The sequence below is a fragment of the Ranitomeya variabilis genome, chromosome 3 (genome assembly GCF_051348905.1).
Source record: "Ranitomeya variabilis isolate aRanVar5 chromosome 3, aRanVar5.hap1, whole genome shotgun sequence".
NCBI lineage: Eukaryota > Metazoa > Chordata > Amphibia > Anura > Dendrobatidae > Ranitomeya > Ranitomeya variabilis.
Genome location: NC_135234.1, coordinates 731,696,628 through 731,722,251, shown reverse-complemented (window position 1 = coordinate 731,722,251; position 25,624 = coordinate 731,696,628). Strand labels below are relative to the sequence as shown.

Genomic DNA, 25,624 nt, shown 5'->3' with positions numbered 1-25,624 from the left:
AAACCAAATAAAAAGGGGAGAAGTTGGCTTATTCTTTGCATTGTGTGTGCCACACTAAGCACGGAGGACAGAAAGAAGAACAAACTGTCTGAGGACTTGATAACCAAAATTGATGAACAATATCAATAATTTCAAGGTTACAAGTCCATCTCCAGAGATCTTGATGTTCCTTTGTCCATGGTGCGCAAAATAATTAAAAAGTTTACAACCCATGGCACTGTAGCTAATCTCCCTCGATGTGGACACTGATGATGAAAGGTTGCAACGCAGAATAGTCCGAATGGCATAAAAGCAGCCCCACTCAAGTTCCAAACAAATTCAAGCTGCCCTGCAGGCTCAGGGTGCGTCAGCAAGAACCATCTGTCGACATTTGAATGAAAAAAAAAACAAAACACTATGGCGGGAGACCCAGGAGGACTCCACTGCTGACACACAGACATAAAAAAGCTAGCCTGCAGTTTGCCAAAATGTACGAGTAAGCCAAAATCCTTCTGGTAAAGTGTTTTGTAGACAAATGAGACCAAGCTAGAGCTTTTTGGTAGAACACATTATTCTATGTATACTGAAAATGGAATGAGGCCTACAAAGAAAAGAACACAGTACCTACAGTCAAACATGGTGGAGGTACAAAAAGAGGTTTTCGGGTTGTTTTGCTGCTTCTGGCACAAAGTGCCTTGACTGTGTGGAAGGCATCATGAAATCTGAAGATTTTCAAAGGATTTTGGGTCATAATGTAGTGCCCAGGGTCATGGGACTTCCAGCAGGACGATGACCCCAAACATACTTGAAGAAGTACCCAGAAATAGATGGAAACAAAGCGCTGGAGAGTTCTGAAATAGCAGCAATGAGTTTGAATGTAAATCCCATTGATCACCTGTGGAGAGATTTTAAAACTGCTGTTGAGAGAAGATACCCTTTATCTATGAGGGTCCTGGATCAGCCTGCAAAAGGTAAGTGCTCCAAAATTCCAGTTGAAAGGTGCAAGAAGCTCGTTGATGGTTACAGGAAGCAATTGATTGCAGTTATTTATTCCAAGGGGTGTGTGACCAAATATTAATTTAAGGATGCCAACAATTTAGTCCAGCCCATTTTTGGGGTATTGTGTGAAATTATGTCCAATTTGCCTTTTTTCTGTTTTTTTTTTTTTTTTTTTTTGCATTGTTCCAATACACACAAAGGAAATAAACGTGTGTATAACAAAACATGTGTAACTGCAATACTTTTCTGGAACAAATGTCAAGAGTGTCAACACTTTCAGCCATACTGTATGTTATGTATGGCTTTACATATGACTGCAGGCAATCTCCCTGCACAAAAGATGCTGCTGCCCATTGGAGAGGGTGAGCAGGTTTTCTAAAAAATTTTGACAAGAGTAAAAGGCGACTAACTAGATAAGAAACAAATAAAATTATATTAATGTAATATATATTTTTAAGGGAAAAGTTGTATACACAGACAATAGGTAGGCGGCACGTAGTGATTTTGAGAGATAGATACTTGTAAATATAATTTAAACATATATTTAAAAAAATAAAAAGATATATTTATATATAAAAATGCCATGAGCAGGAAACGGCTTAGGTGCATGTATGTATGTATGTATATATCACACATTTTTATAAGAGGTACACACGCCTCGCTCTTCAATCCCTCATCAATCGTTGCTTACTTCCTGCGATTGCGCGCTGTACATCATTCACGTGACCACTGCAGCCAATCAATGGCCTCAGCAGTGATAATACTTGCAGCAGGAAGTAAGCAAAGACTGGAGGTGATCACCATAGAGTCGGGGATTGAGTAGAGGAGTGAGTATGTGTGTGTGTATATATATATATATATAATTTTTTTATTTTGTATTATTATAGTTTAACCCAATCCCTGTTCTTGGTTTAGTTTTTATAAATTCCATAAACCACAAATGACAAATTCGGCTCTGCTTTATCCATTCTAGTGCAAAAAAAATGATCACAAATTATGGAAGCACCAGGGTTCTGTCATCCTAATGATCGGTGTCAAGAAGGTGCTTAGACAGGCGGACAAGACCCCTATGGTGTAAATACCCGACATTCTTTAAATTTAAAAAAAAACAAACAAAAAAAAACACACAAATATAAGTCAGGGGCATTTACAGGAGCCCCCAAAACATCCAAGTATGAGACGTTCATCTTCCTTGTGGTGGATCCAGCTACGAGGGATTCTTCATAGCAAAAGACACCTGGGGAAAAGTCTGTAAACGGAAGCTGTGTACACAGCGCCACCTAGAGGCAGTACACGTCATCTCGCGCAGCAAACCAGCGCCCTACTCTGCACCAACTGCTGGTTATAGAGGCAGACAGGATTTCATGGCTCTTGGGACTTGTCTCTCTAGTGCCCCCTAGTGCTTTCCTTCTTTCTGTGGGAGCACCATACATGCATATACAACAAACCAACAGGAAAAAAAAATTAAAAAAAAATCCCATTTCAGCAGGATGGGTCAGTGCGTCTTTGTTTTTTTTTGTTTTTTGTTTTTTTTTTAAAAAAGTCATTAAACGTAAGCTTAATAAAATAATAAAAACACTTATTATACAGTTTTACCAGTTTTTGCCCAGGTTTGTGACATCCAGTGTCGACGGTACCATTTTTTTACTATGAGGCATTATATACCTAAAGGCAAAACTGGTCAGTCTGATCGCTTGATTGACAGCTCGTATTATTATGGCATACAGTCGCCGGACATAAGGGTCGTGTCCTTGATGACTTCTTAAAGGAACAGCTTCACAATGAGTCTTCAGTAAGCGCTGTGCAGTGATCGATCGGCGGCGGCGGCTCCATCCCAGCTGTCGGCTCGTGCAGTGAATACTCGCAGCGGTTGCTGTAAACAATGTCGGGAAGGCTGAGGGTATTGATCAGCATGATGAATCTAGAAGTCTCTGTCTGACTTTCTTATCATCCGTCTTTATGCCATCATTCGTTTTCAGATCTGGGGACACAACGGGGTGCGGATCAGAAATTCTAGCTTCATAATAGAAATGTCCTCCCTGCCCCGGGAAGCAGAAAGTACTGTGTAAGGGATTCATAATCACAGCGATCACCTTTATCATTCTGTGCTGGATCATTTCCGAATATATCCACATAGCAGCTACAATAAAAAGACCTATCCCAGGCTGTTCTTGTCATGTCTCCCCCTGTACACCCTCCAGATACAGCAACTTTCCCTCATGTTACCACCCCTCTTACCAATCACTCCTGTACAACTTCCAGTGATTCCAAAGGATATAGAATCGTTTCCTCATGTTACCACCTCTCTTACCAATCACTCCTGTAAAGCAGCCTCCAATGATCCCAAAGGATATAGGAACTTTCCCTCATGTTATCATCCACCTTACCAATCACTCCTGTAAAGCAGCCTCCGGTGATCCCAAAGGATATAGAAACCTTTCCTCGTGTTACCACCCCTCTTACCAATCACTCCTGTAAAGCAGCCTACAGTGATCCCAAAGGATATAGGAACTTTTCTTTATGTTATCATCCCTCTAACCGTCTATAATAATTTCAGCCTCATCTTTTCTACAGTCCCCAGGGACCCCATGGAAGGAAGTTTTCTTTATGTTATCACCCTTCTTACCAATCAGTTTCTTGTATGGTCATCGCTATGTTCTGGGCAACCTTCAGTAATCTCTGTTATACAGGAACTTTTCTTTATGTTATCAGACCACTTCCTCATCTATGCTACTGTCGTCTCTTTCCCATGAAATGTCTCTATTGACCCCGGGGATGGGCTGGGGAACATAGGAACTTTCCCACATGTTATCACTCTTCCTACCAATCAGTCTCTGGTACCGTCTCCTGTCTACGCTTACCAATCACTACCTTTACAGCTTCCAGTGATTGCAGAAGTATACTGGAACTTTTCTTCATGTTACCAGCCCTCTTACGAATCACCATCTACAGTAATGTCATCTTTTTCCCCTGTGCAGCCTCCATGATGCAGGAACTTTTTCTCATGTTATCAACCCCAATCACTGCCTGTAGTACAGTCATCTCTCCTGTTCAGCCTCCAGTGACCCCAGGAGGATATAAGATCTTTTCCTCATATTATGACCCCTCTTAGTGTCTCTGGTAATTTCACCCAATACTGGAACTTTTCTTCAAGTTATCATCCCTTTCAAAAATCACAGTCAGTCACTCATCTCACAGCTATCCTCCTCTGTGCTGTCTCCAGTGGGACCAGAGAAACAGGAAACAGTAATTTTCCATGTTAACCAAAAAATATTATAAAAATGCAAAAATATATATACATTTACCCTTAAGCTCAGTTGAATTTTGCCCTGTAGGTGGCAGAGCTGCACTCTTAAATGCCGTCTGCTTTCCATCGACCGTATCAGTCTTCACGGTTCCCAACGTTCGCAGAAGCTGCATGGGGTCAAACTCTTCTCCAGTGTCCTTCAAGTTCTCCAGCACTTTCAGGAATTTATAAGATTTCAGCTCACTTACGTTTTCTTCCAAGAACAGAAGAAAGATGCTGAGGTCGTCGTAGCTCTTGGAGTAACACTGCTGGATGCTGAAGTTCGGCAGGACACTTTCGTACGCTTTCAGAACGTCGGACCGTTTCCTGCATGGCACCAGCATTGTGTAGATGACGACAGGCATGACAAAGCAGTAGACAATCAGGTTAATATAACTGAGCAGCTGGAAGACCCCAACCGCAATCAGCTTACACTGGATCAAGGGCGGGAGCGAAGTGTCGTTCTTCAGGATGCCGGTGCGGATGTTACAGCTGAACTCATCTGTCAGGGAGAAGAGGCTGATGTAGCAGCCGAGGTAGATACAGGCCAAGAGCATAATCGCCAGCGTCCAGGATCGGCAGATGAGGTACTTGATGATTAGGTTGTGAGAGATCTTCTTGGTCTTCAGATACTGCTCCACAAATGGATACTTGAAGGTTCCTTCTGATATCTCCAACAAGCTGCAGATGGACGTAGATAAGTAAAAACAAAACAATGAGTAATCAATGGCTTCAGTCATCACGTCCATGACAGTTGTAACCCCTCAAGGACTGGCCTAGTAGGGTCCCTTAGAGGTGTGAGAACTCAGCAAACAGCTAAGGAGCCCCCTGGATATTAGACATGAGCAATTTGATGTGAGCTGTCCTGGTCTGCTCCTCCACGGCAGCTGGTCTTTCCTTCTTGTCATGGTGTCCTCAGCCTGGCATGTCGGGGGCCACCCAACATCATGGGGCATATTAAAAGCATCAGTGGCGCACAGGATGGTGGAAGTGAAGTCTGTCTGCCATGGAAGACCAAACTGGACGACTGACCGGGGCAGCACAAATAGAACTGCTCATTCCTAGTGGACATCACAAGATGGATGTCCTCTATTTGACACCCGGCTACTGGGCAAAACTAAAATCCCCCTAATGTGGATACCGCGCACAACGCTGGAGATATATTGGCCGTGTTATATATTACTATATTAAAAAAAAAATATATATATATATATACATATACACACACTGTTTTAACCTTTTTACTTTATCTTTGTGGGAAGGGGGTCCTTTATTAATTAAATATTAATTATCAGAATTCAAAAAGTTGTCCAGGAGTAATAAAAGCATTGCTCTAAAATCAGCGCCTCATCTATCCACCGCATGGGGCGGTATTGCAGATCAGCCACTACCCTGCGGTTTCTAGAAGAAGGCGGCCATACTTATAGTCTTAAACAACACCTTTAACGTATACGGACACCATTGAGGACAATTTTATTTTTACTTAAACGCATGGATTTTGGGTTAAAAAAAAAATAAAAATACATACATATTTTTTGCTATTGGGTTTCATTATATTTGTTTTTTTACAGGATCTTTGTTGACCCCCTGCACCTTACTGGCTGCAGAATGAGTTACGTGAGAATACGTCTGAGCTTGTAATTCTTTGATTTAGGTTTTTCTGAACTTCGGTGATCTGATTTATGATCATACTACAAAGTTCTACTCTCCATTGATGAGGTCAGCGGTCAAATGAGCTAAGGAAAGCTCAGAAAAACTCCATCAAAACGAGCTCACTGATCGAGTCTCGGTTTACTCATTCTACAGTCAGCAATACAGTATAAGGCAACGTTCACACGCTCAGTATTTTACATCAGTATTTGAAAGCAAAAACCATGAATGGATCAATCAGAGGAAAAGTATAATAGAAACACGTCACCACTTCTGTATTTACCACCCACTCCTGGTTTTGGCTTACAAATACTGAGGTAAAATACTCAATGTGTAAACATGGCCTAGGTTCACTACTACTGAAGCAGGCCATGTGCACACGTTCAGTATTTGGACAGTATTTTACCTCAGTATTTGTAAGCCAAAACCAGGAGTGGAACAATCAGAGGAAAAGTATAATAGAAACATATGCACCACTTCTACATTTATCACCCACTTCTGGTTTTGGCTTACAAATACTGAGGTAAAAAACTCATAAAATACTAAATGTGTAAACATGGCCTAGGTACACTACTACTGAAGCAGACCACGTGCAAACGTTCAGTATTTGGTCAGTTTTTTACCTCAGTATTTGTAAGCCAAAACCAGGAGTGGAACAATCAGAGGAAAAGTATAATAGAAACATATGCACCACTTCTACATTTATCACCCACTTCTGGTTTTGGCTTACAAATACTGAGGTAAAAAACTCATAAAATACTAAATGTGTAAACATGGCCTAGGTACACTACTACTGAAGCAGACCACGTGCAAACGTTCAGTATTTGGTCAGTTTTTTACCTCAGTATTTGTACACCAAAACCAGGAGTGGAACAATCAGAGGAAAGTATAATAGAAACATGTCACCACTTCTGCATTTATCACCCACTCCTGGTTTTGGATTACACGGATGTAAAATACTGACCGTGTGAACGAGGCCTAAGTATGCCATAAGGATGTATCACAGTGAGGAGCCGATGAGCTGACGGAGTGGCGGAGGGCTCCTTTCCTTTTTGTAACTCTTTACATGCCTGGTCACGGTTGACAACGGCATGTAAGGAAGTAAGCTGCCGGGATGAGAGCCAACTCTGATCCTGGTCATGGCGGCGAGATATCGGTTGTATATTACAGGTGGTGCCCACTACTAATGAAAGGGATGGAAGCTGTAAGCCCCACAGCTAATTCTTAGGGCTGACAACCTCCGTGGCGGCGTTACCTCTGTGATACGCTGTCAGTCGCTGTCGGTGAACTGGAGCCTTGTTTCTTGCTGCTGGTTTTGCTGTCTGCAGCTTTGATGGCTCTGTTGTAGGACTTGTCCAGCTCCTCCATGATGAATTTCAGGTCGGAGCAGAGATGAGGGGCCGCGGTAAACCTCCAGAACAAGGCCGGCAGGTAGAGCAGGACGGCCCCCAGGAGCAGGATGTAGGGGAAGAACTAGAAGCAAGGAACCAGGATTATAGCCGGCACTTGTGGGGGTCAACATTACTCTGATGTGCTGTGTCCAAGAGACCAGCAGAACTGTATTGCTGGGGGCTTCAACCTTCTGGACCCCGGCACAGCCCCACTGGGGCACTTTGCCTTTCATTCTGTTGATCTCTCTGACGCGTGATGCCCTTTCAATCACCAGTGATCGGCCATGTTCACATACAGGGTTTTTATCCCCCCATTTATAGAGAGGATCCTCCACCAGATCCTCCTCAAAAACGGCTTTAAAAAACGATTGAAAAACTCTTCCTATTCGTTATTAAGTGCATTCCACTTTGCTGTTCATAGGACATTATTTGGAGGTTTTTTGTTTGTTTGTTTTTTTTTTGTTTTTTTTTTAAAGTTTTTAAAAATGCCGGGTGGAAAAAAATAAATAAATAAAAAGTGTATTCTCTTCTCTAAAGCGACAGAAAAAAAAAACCCTCCAAAGACAAACATTGTTTCCTTAAGTTATCTCTGCTTGAATACCTCAAAAAGCTGCGTCTGCACAAATCCGGGCTCGTTAAAGTGCCCCTGTCAGCAGGACTGTGCTCAGTAACTACAGACAGTGTCAGGTCGGGGCCGTTATACTGATTACAGTGGTACCTGGTAATGAAATCTGTCTTGTGGTTGTTGTTAAATCAGAATTTGCTAGAGGAAAAAAAAAAATGTCTCCACCAAGATGGTGCAGGCAGCGCTTGAGCAGTAGCATCTACCACAGGCCGCCCCGGAGCACGAGCATATTATTAACTGAAACCTGAACATAAAGATTAAACAACCACAAGACGATTTCATCACCAGGTGTCAGTGTAATCAGTATAACGGCGCCGACCTGACAATGTCTGTAGGTTACTGTGCACAATCCTGCTGACAGGTTCCCATTAAAGGGTCAATACTGGCTTGTAGGATTGCTACTTCCTTTAGGTGGCGCTAGAGTTCTAGTCCTCATCCTATCTGAAGAGACAATTTGCACCTATCCTGGAAAAATCCTAAGCAAGTTAGTGATGTGCTGCCACCTAGTGTCATAACTACTGAACTACATCCAGCAGCATCCAACACTTCCAAAACTTCTACACTTGCACTCTCCGATAACAAATGTACTATTTCTAACCCTATTAGGATGCAGTCATTTTTACATTTATTTTTTCACCTTGGATTTATTTTTCCTCCTTTGTCTTCGAAGAGCTATAATTATTATACTTTCCAATCACGTGGCCACTGAAAAGAGGAGATGTATTGTTTTTAGAGATGACATAATTCACAATTTAGTGTATTGAAGAATGGAAAAATAAAATTAGCAGAAGTGGAGGCTGGTACCACCAGCAGTTTCCATATTGAGACACCCATCATTGGGTGCCCCAATATGGCGGTCAGTGAACTTCCGCTTGGAATTCTGGGATCCGGACGGAAATTAAAAAATATATATATATTTATATTATAGTAATAATGTTTTTTTTTTTAAATATTTTTTTTTCCCGAAAGTTCAAGATTTTTTTTTTCAAAGTATTGATATAAAAAGCCTTAATCCTACCAACCTAGCTAGCTTATTACCGCACACCGGATAAATTAAACCCAAAATATAATGATGAAATTATGTTTTTCTTCTCATTATTTTACCCCACATTGACATTGGAGTCATTCAAAACTGCAGCGCAAAAAAACAAGCGGTCAAATGGAAAAATTATATATATGTATATATATATATATGTCTCTTGGAAGAAGAGAAGAGGAATAAAATAAATAAAATAAAAGCGCAAAATTGAAAAATTGGTCAGTAGGCAGTGGCGTAACTTGAAACACATGGGCCCCGATGCAAAAGCTCCAACGGGGGCCCCCAAATATTTTAAATCTTTAACAGCAATAGTTTTTTTTCTATAGGCCAAAGGGACTTTTAGGGCCCCCTAGGCTCCAGGGCCCGGGTGCGATTGCAACCCCTGCACCTGTTGTAGTTACACCCCTGGGCATAGGTCTTTAGGTCTTACCTTGTGAAGCCACAGAGGGATGTTCCCGGAGTCGCTGTGTGACAAGTGCTTCTGCTGGACGGCTGCCCAACAGAAAGAGTCCACGTAGGCGGCCTGTCTCCAGGAGAAGCTGCTGGGGGCAAAGCAGGAGATCTGGGCACCTGTCACCGAAATACAGAGCAAATCAATCATTAATGGTCTGCGAGAGTGATGGGGAGGAAAGCAGGACCATACACAAGTGTAATTACAGGTCCTCAATGTGGAGCTAATATTACAAACACTGCACATGTGAAATGATGATAGGACACTATGGAAGTGCTATAGGGGCTGTAGTGAAAAGAGAGCCAGCACTTTACTGCATTTCCTACAGCTGCCACTAGGAGGAGCTCACTGCACAGAGAATTTATAGCTACTGTGCAATAGCAAAGAGCATGAATACATGAGCTCCCCCTAGTGGTGGACATGCGCTGTGCAATGTATAGAGGGCAGAGTGCCCCCCTCCTATAAAGCTTTGTATTGCGCCTCCTTGGCTTTATGAGGACTCCTGCCGGTACAGGGCACATGTAAAGTTAGAAGAGGAAGGCTACTTTCACACTAGCGTTTTTTGCAGTACGTCGCAATGTGTCGTTTTGGCGAAAAAACGCATCCTGCAAAGTTGTCTGCAGGATGCGTTTTTCCCCCATTGACTAACATTAGCGATGCATTGCGACACATTGACACACGTCGCAACCGTCGTGCGACGGATGCGTCGTGCTTTGGCAGACCGTCGGCACAAAAAAACGCTACATGTAACGTTTTTTTGTGCGACGTGTCCGCCTTTTCTGACCGCGCATGCGCGGCCGGAACTCCGCCCCCACCTCCCCGCACCTCACAATGGGGCGGCGGATGCGCTGAAAAAATGCATCCGCTGCCCCCGTTGTGCGGCGTATACAACGCTAGCGTCGGTAACCTCGGCCCGACGCAGTGCGACGGGCCGAGCCCGACGCTAGTGTGAAAGAAGCAGAAGACAACCACATGCAGCCGCTGCCGCCATTCTCCTACATCCACGTTCCCTTATACAACATCGCCACCTAGTGCTCACTTCTTCTTACTACACTACTGCTATGCTCTGCTAAGTCCTGGTGTGTTTTCTGGCATAGAGGTTATGATTGCAGCGGACAGCATAAGAAAGCTTTCGTCTAGGAAATGTACCCAATCTGCAATGATTACAGCACCTACAGGAAAGACAGTAATAAAGATGGGATCATAGGGAGACACATGAGATGTGGTGTGATGTACAGGACATTATACAATAACACGGATCTTACAGAAAGGTCTCCTGGGCTTATAACATCTAGAACATTCTCAAGAAAAACAATGGCAAAATATGAGCAGCGTCCCCCGCAGTCAATCTCACTGACAGTATGTTACTAAAAGGAGAAATAGCCAAACAGGACAGCGGGTACAATATAGTGTCCTCTGCCACGTTACCAGTGTGTACAGCTCCGGCACCATATACACAGCGTCTACTGGACCCACGATAAAACCCCCTATGTGTGCTCTGGGGTATTCTATGGGACATGGTATCTTTGTAAATACATTACTTGATCCTGAGTTACATCCTGTATTATACTCCAGAGCTGCACTCACTATCCTGCTGGTGCAGTCACTGTGTACATACATTACTGATCCTGAGTTACATCCTGTATTATACTCCAGAGCTGCACTCACTATTCTGCTGGTGCAGTCACTGTGTACATACATTACATTACTGATCCTGAGTTACATCCTGTATTATACTCCAGAGCTGCACTCACTATTCTGCTGGTGCAGTCACTGTGTACATACTTTACATTACTGATCCTGAGTTACATCCTGTATTATACTCCAGAGCTGCACTCACTATTCTGCTGGTGCAGTCACTGTGTACATACATTACGGATACTGAGTTACATCCTGTATTATACCCCAGAGCTGCACTCACTATTCTGCTGGTGCAGTCACTGTGTACATACATTACATTACTGATCCTGTACTGATCCTGAGTTACATCCTGTATTATATTCCAGAGCTGCACTCACTATTCTGCTGGTGCAGTCACTGTGTACATACATTACTGATCCTGAGTTACCTCCTGTATTATACCCCAGAGCTGCACTCACTATTCTGCTGGTGCAGTCACTGTGTACATACATTACATTACTGATCCTGTACTGATCCTGAGTTACATCCTGTATTATATTCCAGAGCTGCACTCACTATTCTGCTGGTGTCCATCTTATGCCTGTTCCGCTGTTCTTTGGGGCACTGATTAGTGCTGTGTGAACAGACAGCGGAGAATAATTATTATTGCTGATGAGGGCTGCGGACAGGACGGCTTTGTATTGTACACACTGGCACCAGGCGGAGGACATGCACACATTTACAGTCCACATAAAGGAGGATTGTTCAGATCATATGACTGAGGAATAAATCATGGATGATCACATTATGCGGACAGTCGCCACGTGCGGAGCAACATCACATCAATAAGGAGGGTCCCGAGCAGCAAAGGCGACCACAGCAATGATTCTGGGGGATCTGGTATCATGGGCAATCAACTTCAGCAGATAGAGATTTATACAAATCTAATCTTCCAAAGTCAGAGATCAGGTTGGACCTGACGGACCCAGGGCGAGCTGGGGTTCTGTCAGAGGCTAGAGCGGCGAGACCTGAAGCAATCGGCCGCTCCGCCGGGGGCTAGAGCGGCCAGACACGGGGCAAGCGACTGCTCTGTGAAGGTTAGGGTGCCCGGACCTGAGGCTATGAGACGATCTTTGGACATTAGAGCAGCTGGACCTTTGGTGATACAAAGATCATGTGAAGGTTAGAGGAGTCAGACTTGGGGCTACCAGCTGGACCCAGCCGAAAACGGATTTAGAAAACCCTAGAAATCTGTGGTGAAGTGCGCCCGGCCATGATTATGTCAGGTTATGGTCTCATTTATACGGGCAGTTACTTAACTAGTAATCGCTCAAACTCTCCTCGTGTGATGAGGCTTCGACTGGGTACCGGATTACGGCGAGTTCCCTCTCCCAGGCTCTACCCCTGGGGGACGTAATTATTATGCAAAAACACGATTCTGAGGGACAGATCCTGCGGTTTGGTATCAGCGCCTGGTGTTAGTTCGGGTCAGAGCCCTGCGCACGGTCCGGCCATCGCAGTCTGTACTCAGACCCTGAATGTCGGACTTGTTAAACCTTCCTGTGGAGAATACTTCCTTACATAAGACAAGGTGGAGCCTGTGTGTACGATGTAGGGAGCACTATGTGAATAATGGACAGGGGTGGCCACGCTGAGATTACCACCATCATGGGAGAATTCAGTCAAAACAACAACCTTATAATGTCAGACACACAGATGAGGCGAACCTTCATTTTGGATCACAGATTTCTAGAATGATAAAGACTATAGAGAGAGTAATCCCCTTTGTCGCTGCTCAAAGGCTTCTGTAACTTTAGCATCCATAGGCCTCAACTACCAAAGCTATCTTTGTTGTCCGTAATAACCAATCAGAGCCCTGCTTTCATCTGTAAATCTGCTGTGGAGTAATGAGAGCTGCACTCTGATTGGTTGCCAAGGACAACAAGGACAGGCTTTTCTCTCAGTTTTCATAAACTAGGCCCAGTGTGTGTGCGGGAAGCTCAGCTGTAGGGACAGGAGGGTCAGACATTAACATCTACACTACTATATAATCACCAGTCCCAGCGAATAAGACACCAGTCTACAGTGAGCTCCCCCTAGTGGTGGCTGCCAGCAGAGGGGATATAACCTCTGTCCTATATGCCCACTGCAGGAGATTTGGAGCTCTGTATCAGTAAAGCAGAGCCACAATGGATAATAAGATATTGCCTATGTGGAGCCCAATAGTAGACACTTCCCCCTATGAGTCAGACGACGACCATCATTAAATATTCCTGCCACATGGCCATCCTGCCATGTGGAACACAATGTGACGGACGTCCCCGCACGACATCTCCTTCATGAATATCCATTCTGTTCGCTGTTTTTGTAATTACATTTATATTTAATAACGCTGCCGCCAATCACGAGTAATGAATTTGTTCAATGCACAACATGGAAAATTTGATTTTCTAATATGGAGCAGATCGGTTGTGACGAGCGGCGTCCTGTCCGAGGCACAAAGAGACAGTCTGCTGCCGGGGCGAAGCAATTACGTCCGATACAGGGGAACGCATCCATATTGGAGGTGCCAAGAGAGATGTGATGTATGGGCAGGAAGAGATGGCCCACGAGCTGCCGCCATTCTTAAAGGAGACTAATCCGTGACCGGACCGATGCCGGGAATGAACAGCCTTCAGCTCCACTGCTATCTATGGGCCATTTTATGCAGTGATACATTTAGGCTATGTGCACACATTCAGGATTTTTCGGATTTTTTCGGCGGTTTTCCGCTATAAAAACGCCTACATTATGCATCCTATTATCAGAATGCAATCCGCAATTGTTGTGCACATGTTGCGTTTTTTTTCCGCCAAAAAAAAAACCACATCGCGGAAATAAACGCAGCATGTTCATTAATTTTGCGGAAAATCTCCGGATTTGACACGATATAATATGGTAGTGGAAAGATCCGGAAAAATCCACATACAGAAAAAAAAAAAAAAAAACACGCTAAAAAAATGCGAGCGGATTTATTGCAGAAAAAGTCCGGTTTTGTTCAGGAAAATTCTGCAAAGAATCCTGACGTGTGCACATAGCCTTAAAGTTAATGAAGCTGGGACCCAAACCAGGTCCAGAAGCGGCACGTACCAACAGGAGGACCCCCAAAACATTAATGATAGATAAAATGCAAAAATTATACTGCAATACAATGCCATATAATACCGCTATAAAATGTTAACACTGTCAACAATGCCATAGAATACCGTCATTGTTCATCTTGCCATACAATGCATACAATTATAAAGTCATAAAATTATATCGCCGTAAAAGGGCTGTATAATACCACCACAAAATAACAGATAACGCCATAAAATGTCAAATATCGCCAGCGCATGTCTAAAAAAATTTATTTGCACACAAAATATTGCCATATTGTGTCACAATATTACCCCGAGATCCAATCCACATGACACCGCCATACACTTCCCAAATAAGCAGCATGTGAATAATGAAATAAACCCATGTAATACCGCCATATAGAGCACACAGAATAAGGTAACTGAATTCACAAATAATGAAGACATACACCACTATAAAAAAAAAATAAAAAAAATCTCAGGTTGTGAGGTCGGGTCAGGAGATCCCACCATGTAGAACAAGCGGTAGGAGGATAGGAGTAGTAGTCTGCACTGCATATTGGTCTGTATCAACATGTTTGGAGACGCGCAACTTTTTTTTTGTGGAGAGACGTGCTTTTATTGGTACCATTCTGGGGTACAGGTGACATTTTTGGTCACTTCTTACTCCATTCTGCGAGGGAAGTACGCTTACTGAGAAACAGCAACAATAAAATACACTGCAATACTGACGTCTTTCAGTTAATTATGACATTGATAAATCTCCTATAAAAAGAAAGTGAGTCTGCTCCATATATCGATGGCACAAGGTCCATGTAAATGTGCGGCGTCCGTTGCCAAGCGGTTAAGGTCCATATAGCGAAGGCAAACTGCCCCAGTTCTCGGATGGCTGCTGTTGCCAAGGGGTTAAAGTCCAAAAATCTGTGCTGATTAATTTACTAACAAAAAAACAAAAACATTTGTATGACAAAGCTGCAATCCCAGCATAGACATAGATTCAGAACAGACTTTTCTGACTTCTACCACTAGAGGGAGCTCACACCCTGATGTATTACAGGATCAATGTAAGGGTATGTTTCCACGTTCAGGATGGCCGGCGGTATCGCCGCAGCGGCGAAGCTGCTCGGCGCTAAGCCCCGCCCCCTTTCTGGGACGCGATCATGCCGGATGTGTTAACTCTTCACATCCGGGATGATCGCTCTCTCCCATAGGGCCCTGTGATATGCCTTGCGGGGACGCTGCGTCCCCGCAAGGTGTACGGACATGCTGCGATCTGAAAAGACGCGCAGCATGTCCATAGTCGCAGGGCCGCCGCGTGCAGGTTTCCACGCATAGTGGAGACGGGATTTCATCAAATCCCCTCCACTATGCTGGAACATCTGGACGCTGCGTGTTTGACGCTGCAGCGCTGCGTCAAACTCGCAGCGTTTACTGAACGTGGAAACATACCCTAATATGGGGCACATATATTGCTATGGATCTATACTGTACAGCATGTCCAATGGGTCCGGCGCCTCCCTTCTTGCTTCGTGTCCCTACGTCATCCATCCAGTCTCCCCGTCATCGCGTATGCAGGAGCCAGGAAAGGTCAAAGACCCCCGAAACCTGCGCACTGCAGCACATTACCCCTCCCTTAGGCTACGTTCACATTTGCGTTGTGCGCCGCAGCGTCGGCGCCGCAGCGCACAACGCAAACAAAAACGCAGCAAAACGCATGCACAACGCTGCGTTTTGCGCCGCATGCGTCGTTTTTTTCATTGAATTTGGACGCAGCAAAAATGCAACTTGCTGCGTCCTCTGCGCCCCGACGCGGGCGCCGCAGCGACGCATGCGGCGCAAAACGCAAGTGCGCCGCATTTCCATGCGCCCCCATGTTAAATATAGGGGCGCATGACGCATGCGGCGCCGCTGCGGCGCCTGACGCTGCGGCGCTGGCCGCAAATGTGAACGTAGCCTAAGAGAAGCACGCCTGCGCAGGAGCGTGATGCCGAGGAACACTGCGTGGGTGACGTAGGGCACATCATCCATATGAAGCACACAAAGAGGACGGCATTGAAAGAAGGGATGCGGCAGACCATGAAAGTGATGCCCACCAGACCCGACCACACTGTAAATATAATAAAGGGAGTTTTCTTTTGTTGCAGGCCGGGTCGGGGGTAGATATGTAGCACATCAGAATGCTGTATATCGGGGCTGAAAGGTGGCGGTCTTGTCTCATATGGGACAAACCTGGTGACAGGTCCCTTTAAATCTCAGCAGCGGCGGCAACGCAATGCGTTACGAAGCAACGGAGCGGCAAAAATGCAACCGAGAGCCCGGGGAGGGCAGACATTACACGCAGGATCCAGAATGGCCACCTGTCAGGATCAGTGACTGCAGGGAATGCAGTGATCACACACACACACACGGGGCGCGGCTGCAAACCTACACCCACCGTGACCGAACAGCGACACATGGCCTCGGGAAATCACGCCAGGCACAACTACTCGGAAATCTGAGACTGCTGGATCTAATTGTGGTCGTCCATTGAGGAGGATAGGTCCATGAAAAGAAAGGCTACAGACAGAGGACGGCCGGGGCCTGTTTTTCACTGACTAATGTAAGAAGACGCTTTGGAAAACTCATTGACTTTGTTACGAGAAAAATAGATTACACACGGATGATAAAAACAGACACATGGTCCGAAAAACAGAAGAAAAAACGGACCCCGAGAACCGAGGACATGTTTTTTTTCCATATTTCACATACAAGAAGCAGAAAACTGAAGTGTAAATTCGATCTTAGTGCAAAGTTACGGCTGATGGATGGAGGTCCCGACATGGAGACACTTTATGATCGGCCTTTTGAAAAGTAGAGATATTATTCTCCAAGTAGAACACTGAAGATGACCCCTGAAAAGGTGTGGGGGGCGCGGGTTGCTGCATTTTGGGAGCAGAAACTGTTTAATCAAAACTCAGGGATTTTGGAGAGTTCTTGCTCCTAAAACTTAGCAAAAACAAAAAACCCATGTGAGAGCACCGTAAAAGATCCAGCATCTCCTGCTCTGGAGAACTAGGACGACCATAGATTGGTTGAAGGCAACGCCGACTCTCCCGGCAGTGACAGCTGGTTGTGGGAGATCCAGCCTTGGTACAACTATTGTCTCCCTTCTAGTGATGCCACCAGTGAGGTGGTGTCCACATCGGGCCCCCTATACACTCACCCAGGGTCAGACAGCTGATTATAGGTCGGGCTCTTCCCGGAGTCAGACTTTCAATAGAATAAAACATTTGTTGTCTGCTGAGGGTAACGGTTAATACAGACAAGTCACGTGGCCACACTCCAACATCTGCAGGCCCAACGGCGGGTCTAAACTCTCAGCATAAGACACTATATGGCCCCTGTACAGATAGTAGAGCAGGTCTCGCTCTTCTGAAAAGGTTTTCTACAAGATTTGGGAGGCATCAGTGGGAATTTGAGGAGAGGCCAGGGGGTCACAATTTCCTTTCTAATTCATCTCAAAAGGTGTTGGATGGGGTTGAGGTCCAAGCTCTGTGTGGCCGATCATATTCTTCCACCAAACTCATCTAGTGGTACTTTTATGGACCTTGTGCACTGGGTGCAGCCATGGCTCAGTGTTTGAGGGGATGATTATACCAGACGAGGTCTGGACTCTAGACACTTATGGAGTCAGGAGAGCGTTGGTGACTTTTCTGCCCTCTTCTCCTCAGCACTCGGTGATCCCAATATGTAATGTTACGGGGTCTCCACTTCGTGGCCGAGTTGCTGCGGTTCCTTCTACTTCTCAATAATATCACTCACAGGTGATGGGGGAAGATTTAGGAGGAAAGAAAAGGTCATGAACTTGTTACCCCAGAGGCTCCTATACAGGACCTCATCGGTATTAATGAGCTCTGCACCCACTGGCCATTCTGTACCATGGTATGGCATGGTGAGGGGTCGGATGTTACACACCTGTATGATTGGGCCAAGAATGCAAAAATAAAAAAGCAGCCACATCTTGAAGCCCTAGGACTGGTCCCAGAGGTAACCACCTCACCTGGATCTCCTGTGGTTCTACTACACCAGACCTCAGCCCCTATATGACAACATGGTGGTCTCAGTCTGGATCTGCAGACCCCATACCAGGTCCGGGTGAGGGAGCTGTAATCTAAATGTAAAACTGGACACGTTGCACCTTGAATCAACATAAAGCAGGTAAGAGGTGCTGCAAGAAAACAAACCTCTTCCACGTGATGTCTCGGCGGACACCCGGGTCATTCTGTGCCAGGACAGGATTATATTAGATGCACACACCCGAGTAACCCATTTATTGCCTCCATTGTTACATCTGCCACAAGATGCATACACATCCTAGGTGCGGATCTATATAATTATATACCACATGTGGCGGATTAACTCCATCGATGTCTAATTTTAGAAGTGGGTGAGAAATTGATTAGTGATTCCACCCTCTGGTTACCTGGGTACTAAACATACAAGAACATACCACATCCGATTAGTGATTCCATCCTCTTGTTATGTGGGTACTAATTATACAAGAACATACCACATCCGATTATGTAACCACAGAACAAAACCAAAACAAGATGCAGGAATCCCGGAACGGCAGCGAGGTGACTCGGCAGCGGAGAATGAAACGTTTGGTAACTTTCTAATATGTGTTTTACTTCTCCACTATTTAAAGATCTGTTTGCTGTCAATGACCAGAAACTGTCCTCTTTACTCCCAGAAGCAGGAAAGCCTTTAGACCTAAAACTTTTCACAGCTGACAGTTTGCTGCAATTGCATGCAGCCTGGACAATCCTTTGTGAGCTAAATCCACCGGATCTCTCCTCTCCTGTCTGTTTGCTTTGATGTGCAAGTGCAGGAAAATTGGGTCTTGCCAAAATTGTAGAACCTGACAGCAATGGCGGGTTGTCCCTCTTCCATGGTAGCATCACATATGGGGGGGGAGTGCGTAGACCCAGAGCGTGCAGCTGTTGTGTGGCCCTCCAGAGGCAGTGGAGGTAGGGAAAATGATGATCGAAGCTCTTTCGATAGAGCCACCACCGTTTCAAGGGTTCATCCAGGCTGTCAGATTTCTAGATTTCACTTTCACTTCAAGTTTTTTAACCCTCTCGGTATAAAGGGAAAATATACTTAAAGGGATATTCCCACACTGGAAGGTACAACCTTGGAAGGTGCTGATTGGTTGGAGCCACATCAGTCGCAACCCCGACACTCAGCATGTTCTGTCCTGTGGATGGGGGATAACGTACAGGGTTAGGAATGTCGCTTTCTGTTGGGGGGACAGGTGGGGGGCTCCTGTGGTGACATCACCAATCAGCAAGTTGTCACCTAACTTGCAAGGTGTAGACCAATGCATACATTACATAAAGGTCGGGTGTACCCCCCCAATTCTGGGGGGTGACAGCTGACCACTTAAGGTGTGTGGAGACCTCCCCACTGTGCACCGACTGATTATCTCTGGACTGAACGAAAGGACTGATTGGTTGTGACATAAAGTGCTGCCGGGGGAGTCTGAAGGCGGAAAGGAGAGAGACCGGGGGAGCGAGACCAAGGGAGCCTAGGAGGGGGGCAAGGGAACACAGATTATGGTGGGTGTCACAGTCCGCTATCCTTCAGAAATCGGTGGGAGACAGACATAGTCCATTGGGGGGCTACTCCTTGGTGCTTCTGAGATCACAAAGGCGAGCCTGTAGACTTTATGTGCGGACCCCCTAGACATCACAGATTAGGGACAGAGAATCCCATTACTGGGGTCCTCTGGCTATCACATACACAGGACAGGTGAGAACTTATTGATCGGTGGGGTCAGACTGCTGGGGTCCACACGCTCGGGGGCTGCAGAGCGCTGAGCTCAGGTTCTTCCAGAAGCCTCAGAGAATGACTGCAGCAGCGGTATATCTTGTAAAAGGGATAAAGGATCGGTGCTGTGATGACTTGTAGTAGGATTTAACATCATCTACGGTGTGTGAAGTGACCAGAAGTCATCAGGCTGCTGCTCTGTATTTCCCCTTATGCTTTACACTGCAGCTTTGCTTGCAATGATTTGCTGCAGTCAGCTGATTTATGAACAGGGTGAAACTAAATGACAAGCAACTAAGCGACCGCTGAGGATATTCTGGAAATCTGACAGCAGAGGACGGGGATCGCAGCCTCCATCTACAGCCCTGCGTAACATCGCAGGGACTGGTGACTGCAGCTGTGCTGCCTGACAACTGCATATGAAAGGAAGTGGTTGTCAGACAGGGAATCTGAAGGAACGAGGAAGGCAAAGATGCTGGGTCACAGAGAAGAACAGCCGGCAGCAGTCACTGCAGGGATGGGGCAGACATGGCGGCTCTGCAGGTACCTGGCATAAGCAGATGGCTTCAGAAGCCTGAACAGAAGCCCCCCGAGCACAGAGACCACAGAGTGGTCAGAGAAGATCCCACACCGCCAGATATTCCTACACACCACCGGGCCAATGCTCAGAGTACAAGATGAGCGCCGACCAAGAAGAGCTACACTCAGCACACAGTGCCAAACAAGGAAAGCGCCATCCAGCTCAGCGCCGAACAAGGAAAGCGCCATCCAGCTCAGCGCCAAACAAGGAAAGCGCCATCCAGCTCAGCGCCACACAAGAAGAGCGCCATCCAGCTCAGCACCACACAAGAAGAGCGCCATCCAGCTCAGCACCACACAAGAAGAGCGCCATCCAGCTCAGCACCACACAAGAAGAGCGCCATCCAGCTCAGCACCACACAAGAAGAGCGCCATCCAGCTCAGCACCACACAAGAAGAGCGCCATCCAGCTCAGCGCCACACAAGAAGAGCGCCATCCAGCTCAGCGCCACACAAGAAGAGCGCCATCCAGCTCAGCGCCACACAAGAAGAGCGCCATCCAGCTCAGCGCCACACAAGAAGAGCGCCATCCAGCTCAGCGCCACACAAGAAGAGCGCCATCCAGCTCAGCGCCACACAAGAAGAGCGCCATCCAGCTCAGCGCCACACAAGAAGAGCGCCATCCAGCTCAGCGCCACACAAGAAGAGCGCCATCCAGCTCAGCACCACACAAGAAGAGCGCCATCCAGCTCAGCGCCACACAAGAAGAGCGCCATCCAGCTCAGCGCCACACAAGAAGAGCGCCATCCAGCTCAGCGCCACACAAGAAGAGCGCCATCCAGCTCAGCACCACACAAGAGCGCCATCCAGCTCAGCACCACACAAGAAGAGCGCCATCCAGCTCAGCACCACACAAGAGCGCAGTACAAGACCTCGTCACTGTATAGCACTGGCTTTCATTATACAAACACCCGTCACTGCACAGTATCAATTGTAAAATATATATATATATATACACACACTGACCAGGGAATGTTGCTATTACTGCAGCCCTGTCAGCGTCTACCCATTTATCACTTCACAGCAACCCCGTTACTGCATATCCCTCCGTCACTGCACAGCAAACCCCCCCTCCCCGTCACTGTGTATCCCGGTCACTGCACAGCACATCCATCACTGCGTATCCTGCACAGTAAGCCCCCCAATCACTAAGAATCCCTCTATCACTGCGCAGCACCCCTCAGTCACCATGCATCCCTCTGTCCCTGCACAGCAAGCGCTGTCACATCACAGCAAACCCCGACACTGTATCCGTCACAGTACCCCCGTCCCTACACAGCACCCTCCTGCCAAAGCAACCACCTGTCACCGCACAGCCCCCCACTGTCTATCCCTGTGTAACCGCACAGCACCCCACTGTTCATCCCCCGTCAATGCACAGCACCCCACTGTCACTGTGTATCCCACTGTAACCGCACATCCCCCTGTAACCACACAACACCCTACTGCCTATCACCATCACTGCACATCACCCTCCTGTCACCACACAGCCCCCCACTGTCACTGTGTATCCCCCTGTCACCGCACAGCCCCCCACTGTCACTGTGTATCCCCGTCACCGCACAGCCCCCCACTGTCACTGTGTATCCCCGTGTCACCGCACAGCCCCCCACTGTCACTGTGTATCCTCCTGTCACCGCACAGCCCCCCACTGTCACTGTGTACCCTCCTGTAACCACACAGCCCCCCACTGTCACTGTGTATCCCCCTGTCACCACACAGCCCCCCACTGTCACTGTGTATCCCCCTGTCACCACAGCCCCCCACTGTCACTGTGTATCCTCCCGTCACCACACAGCCCCCCACTGTCACTGTGTATCCTCCTGTCACCACAGCCCCCCACTGTCACTGTGTATCCCCGTCACCACACAGCCCCCCAATGTCACTGTGTATCCTCCCGTCACCACACAGCCCCCCACTGTCACTGTGTACCCTCCTGTCACCACACAGCCCCCCACTGTCACTGTGTATCCTCCTGTCACCACACAGCCCCCACTGTCACCGCACAGCCCCCCACTGTCACTGTGTATCCTCCTGTCACCACACAGCCCCCCACTGTCACTGTGTATCCTCCTGTCACCACACAGCCCCCCACTGTCACTGTGTATCCTCCTGTCACCGCACAGCCCCCCACTGTCACTGTGTATCCTCCTGTCACCACACAGCCCCCCACTGTCACTGTGTACCCTCCTGTCACCACACAGCCCCCCACTGTCACTGTGTATCCTCCTGTCACCACACAGCCCCCCACTGTCACCGCACAGCCCCCCACTGTCACTGTGTATCCTCCTGTCACCACACAGCCCCCCACTGTCACTGTGTATCCCCCTGTCACCGCACAGCCCCCCACTGTCACTGTGTATCCCCGTCACCGCACAGCCCCCCACTGTCACTGTGTATCCCCGTGTCACCACACAGCCCCCCACTGTCACTGTGTATCCTCCTGTCACCACACAGCCCCCCACTGTCACTGTGTATCCTCCTGTCACCACACAGCCCCCCACTGTCACTGTGTATCCCCCTGTCACCGCACAGCCCCCCACTGTCACTGTGTATCCCCGTCACCGCACAGCCCCCCACTGTCACTGTGTATCCCCGTGTCACCACACAGCCCCCCACTGTCACTGTGTATCCTCCTGTCACCGCACAGCCCCCCACTGTCAGTGTACCCTCCTGTCACCACACAGCCCCCCACTGTCACTGTGTATCCTCCTGTCACCACACAGCCCCCCACTGTCACTGTGTATCCTCCTGTCACCACACAGCCCCCCACTGTCAGTGTACCCTCCTGTCACCACACAGCCCCCCACTGTCAGTGTACCCTCCTGTCACCGCACAGCCCCCCACTGTCACTGTGTATCCTCCTGTCACCACACAGCCCCCCACTGTCACTGTGTATCCTCCTGTCACCACACAGCCCCCCACTGTCACTGTGTACCCTCCTGTCACCGCACAGCCCCCCCCTGTCAGTGTACCCTCCTGTCACCGCACAGCCCCCCACTGTCAGTGTACCCTCCTGTCACCACACGTGCCTCCTGACCCTGCACACAATGGCCGGGCTCATGCACACAGTGCCGGTACTCGCTGTGCCCGGTTCCCCGGCAGGGGGGCGGGGCCTCCACCTGTCTTTGTGTCCGGCTCTGCCGGTAGCAGCACTCACCCATGGTGATCTCCTGGGCGAAGGCCAGCGAGATGAGCAGCAGCGGCAGCCCCACGGCGATACACGCCACGATCTTATCCGCCGCCAGCTCCAGCCGCAGCCCCTTGTACTTGGACTCGGGCGCATCCTTCAGCAGGAAATCCGAGAAGACGTACTCGGTGGCGATGTGCGCGATGGCCATGTCCGCGGCGGGCAGGAGGGCGCCGGGTCACCTGCGCACAATCACACCCGGCTCACCCGCATAACACTGTGCCCTCGTGTAGGGCGGGGCCGGGGCGGGGACAGGGCGTGCTATAAAGGGGCGGGGCCTGCGGCTGTGCACTCTCCACGTGACTCACCGTTGCAGTCACAGTGTCACACAAGTTTCTGGGGTCTTTCCCACCGGTCTGTCCTGAGCAGTGAGCATGCGCTGTACTGCACTGTCACGCATCTGCCCCGTACTGCACAGAAAAATGTTTAGAATTGAGAGTCCTCAGTGGTTGATACCTTTTAATGGCTAACTGAAAAGATGGTAACAAACTGCAAGCTTTCGAGACTACACAGGTCTCTTCATCAGGCATAGACTAATACAAATTCTGAAGAATCACATATTTATGCACAACATAGCACAGACTCCCCCAAAAAAAACCATGGATAAGACAGGTGGCATGTAGCAGATTTACCATGAGTGATAAACAGTTATGCCCATAAATGTTGGGCCAGTTCTTAGATAAGGAATGTTTTATTGTCCTGATTGGGGTCTCTGTTGTGATGACCCCTCATAGTCTGAGGGGCAAGTTCCTTAGTTAATGTAGAAAGACATAAATCCATGGAACATTCCTGCAGTGAAAGTGTCAAAGGTCGTCATCAGTTTATATTCCCAGACTCTTCTGTCTCTCTGTGTGTTGAAGTTACCTTTCAATACAAATCTGGAAACCCAGGAAGACCAATTATCTCATGTGTGGGCACCCTTACTGAGCAGGTATCTGGATGGGTAGAGGGTGTTCTTAAACCCTTGGTAAAGGATACACCCAGCTTCATTCAGGACACAACTGACCTATTGAATAAACTATCAGCAATAGGTCCTCTACCAGAAGGAACCATCCTGGCCACCATGGATGTGGAATCTTTGTACTCCAATACCCCACACCAGGATGGATTAAATGCCTGCAAATTCTTCCTGGAAAACACAGGGACTGATGCAAATTCTGTGGTGAAACTTATAAAATTCATCCTCACCCACAATTACTTTGAGTTTGACAAGAAGATCTATCTACAGGAGACTGGCACAGCAATGGGAAGTAAAATGGCCCCACAGTATGCAAATCTTTTCATGGCCAAGCTTGAAAGTGACTTTTTGTCCTCATGTCCCATCAGGCCTCTGGCGTACTACCGCTACATTGATGACATTTTAATCATCTGGACGGAGTCTGAACCACAGCTAAAGACGTTCCATGAACAGTTTAATCAATTTCATCCTACCATCAACTTGACACTCAACTACTCCTGCACTGAAATTAACTTTCTGGACACCATCATTAAGCTGCAGAACAATAAAATAGAGACATGCCTGTATCAGAAGCCAATCGACCGTCCAACATACCTTAAATGGGACAGTTTCTAGCCAAAACACATCAAAAACTATTGTCTACAGCCAAGCCATCAGATACAATCGTATGTGTTCCAACCCCATGGATAGAGATGAACACCTTGGTCGCCTCAGAAAGACCTTTTTGAATCAGGGCTACCGTCCAAGAACAATTGAAAATTAGATCACAAGAGCCACCAGAATATCAAGGAATCACCTGCTACATTACAAAACTAAAGAAGAAAATAACCGGGTGCCTCTAGTAGTTACCTACAATCCAAATCTGGAGGCGCTAAGGGGAGCTGCACGGAAATTACAAACTTTACTACAAAAAGATGCCCGATTACA

At 47.2% G+C, this 25,624-nt stretch overlaps 1 protein-coding gene across 1 annotated transcript; it reads right to left on the bottom strand.

Moving 5' to 3' along the window:
* Positions 1 to 1,853: 1,853 nt before the first annotated feature.
* Positions 1,854 to 24,002, bottom strand: PANX1 (pannexin 1). The gene is made up of 5 exons (XM_077298435.1): positions 23,710 to 24,002; positions 9,400 to 9,539; positions 7,170 to 7,387; positions 4,284 to 4,945; positions 1,854 to 2,959 (listed from the first exon to the last, which is right to left on the bottom strand). Exons 1-5 carry the CDS (start codon positions 23,888 to 23,890, stop codon positions 2,886 to 2,888), a joined length of 1,275 nt encoding a protein of 424 aa, XP_077154550.1. The 5' UTR covers positions 23,891 to 24,002; the 3' UTR covers positions 1,854 to 2,885.
* Positions 24,003 to 25,624: the final 1,622 nt, after the last annotated feature.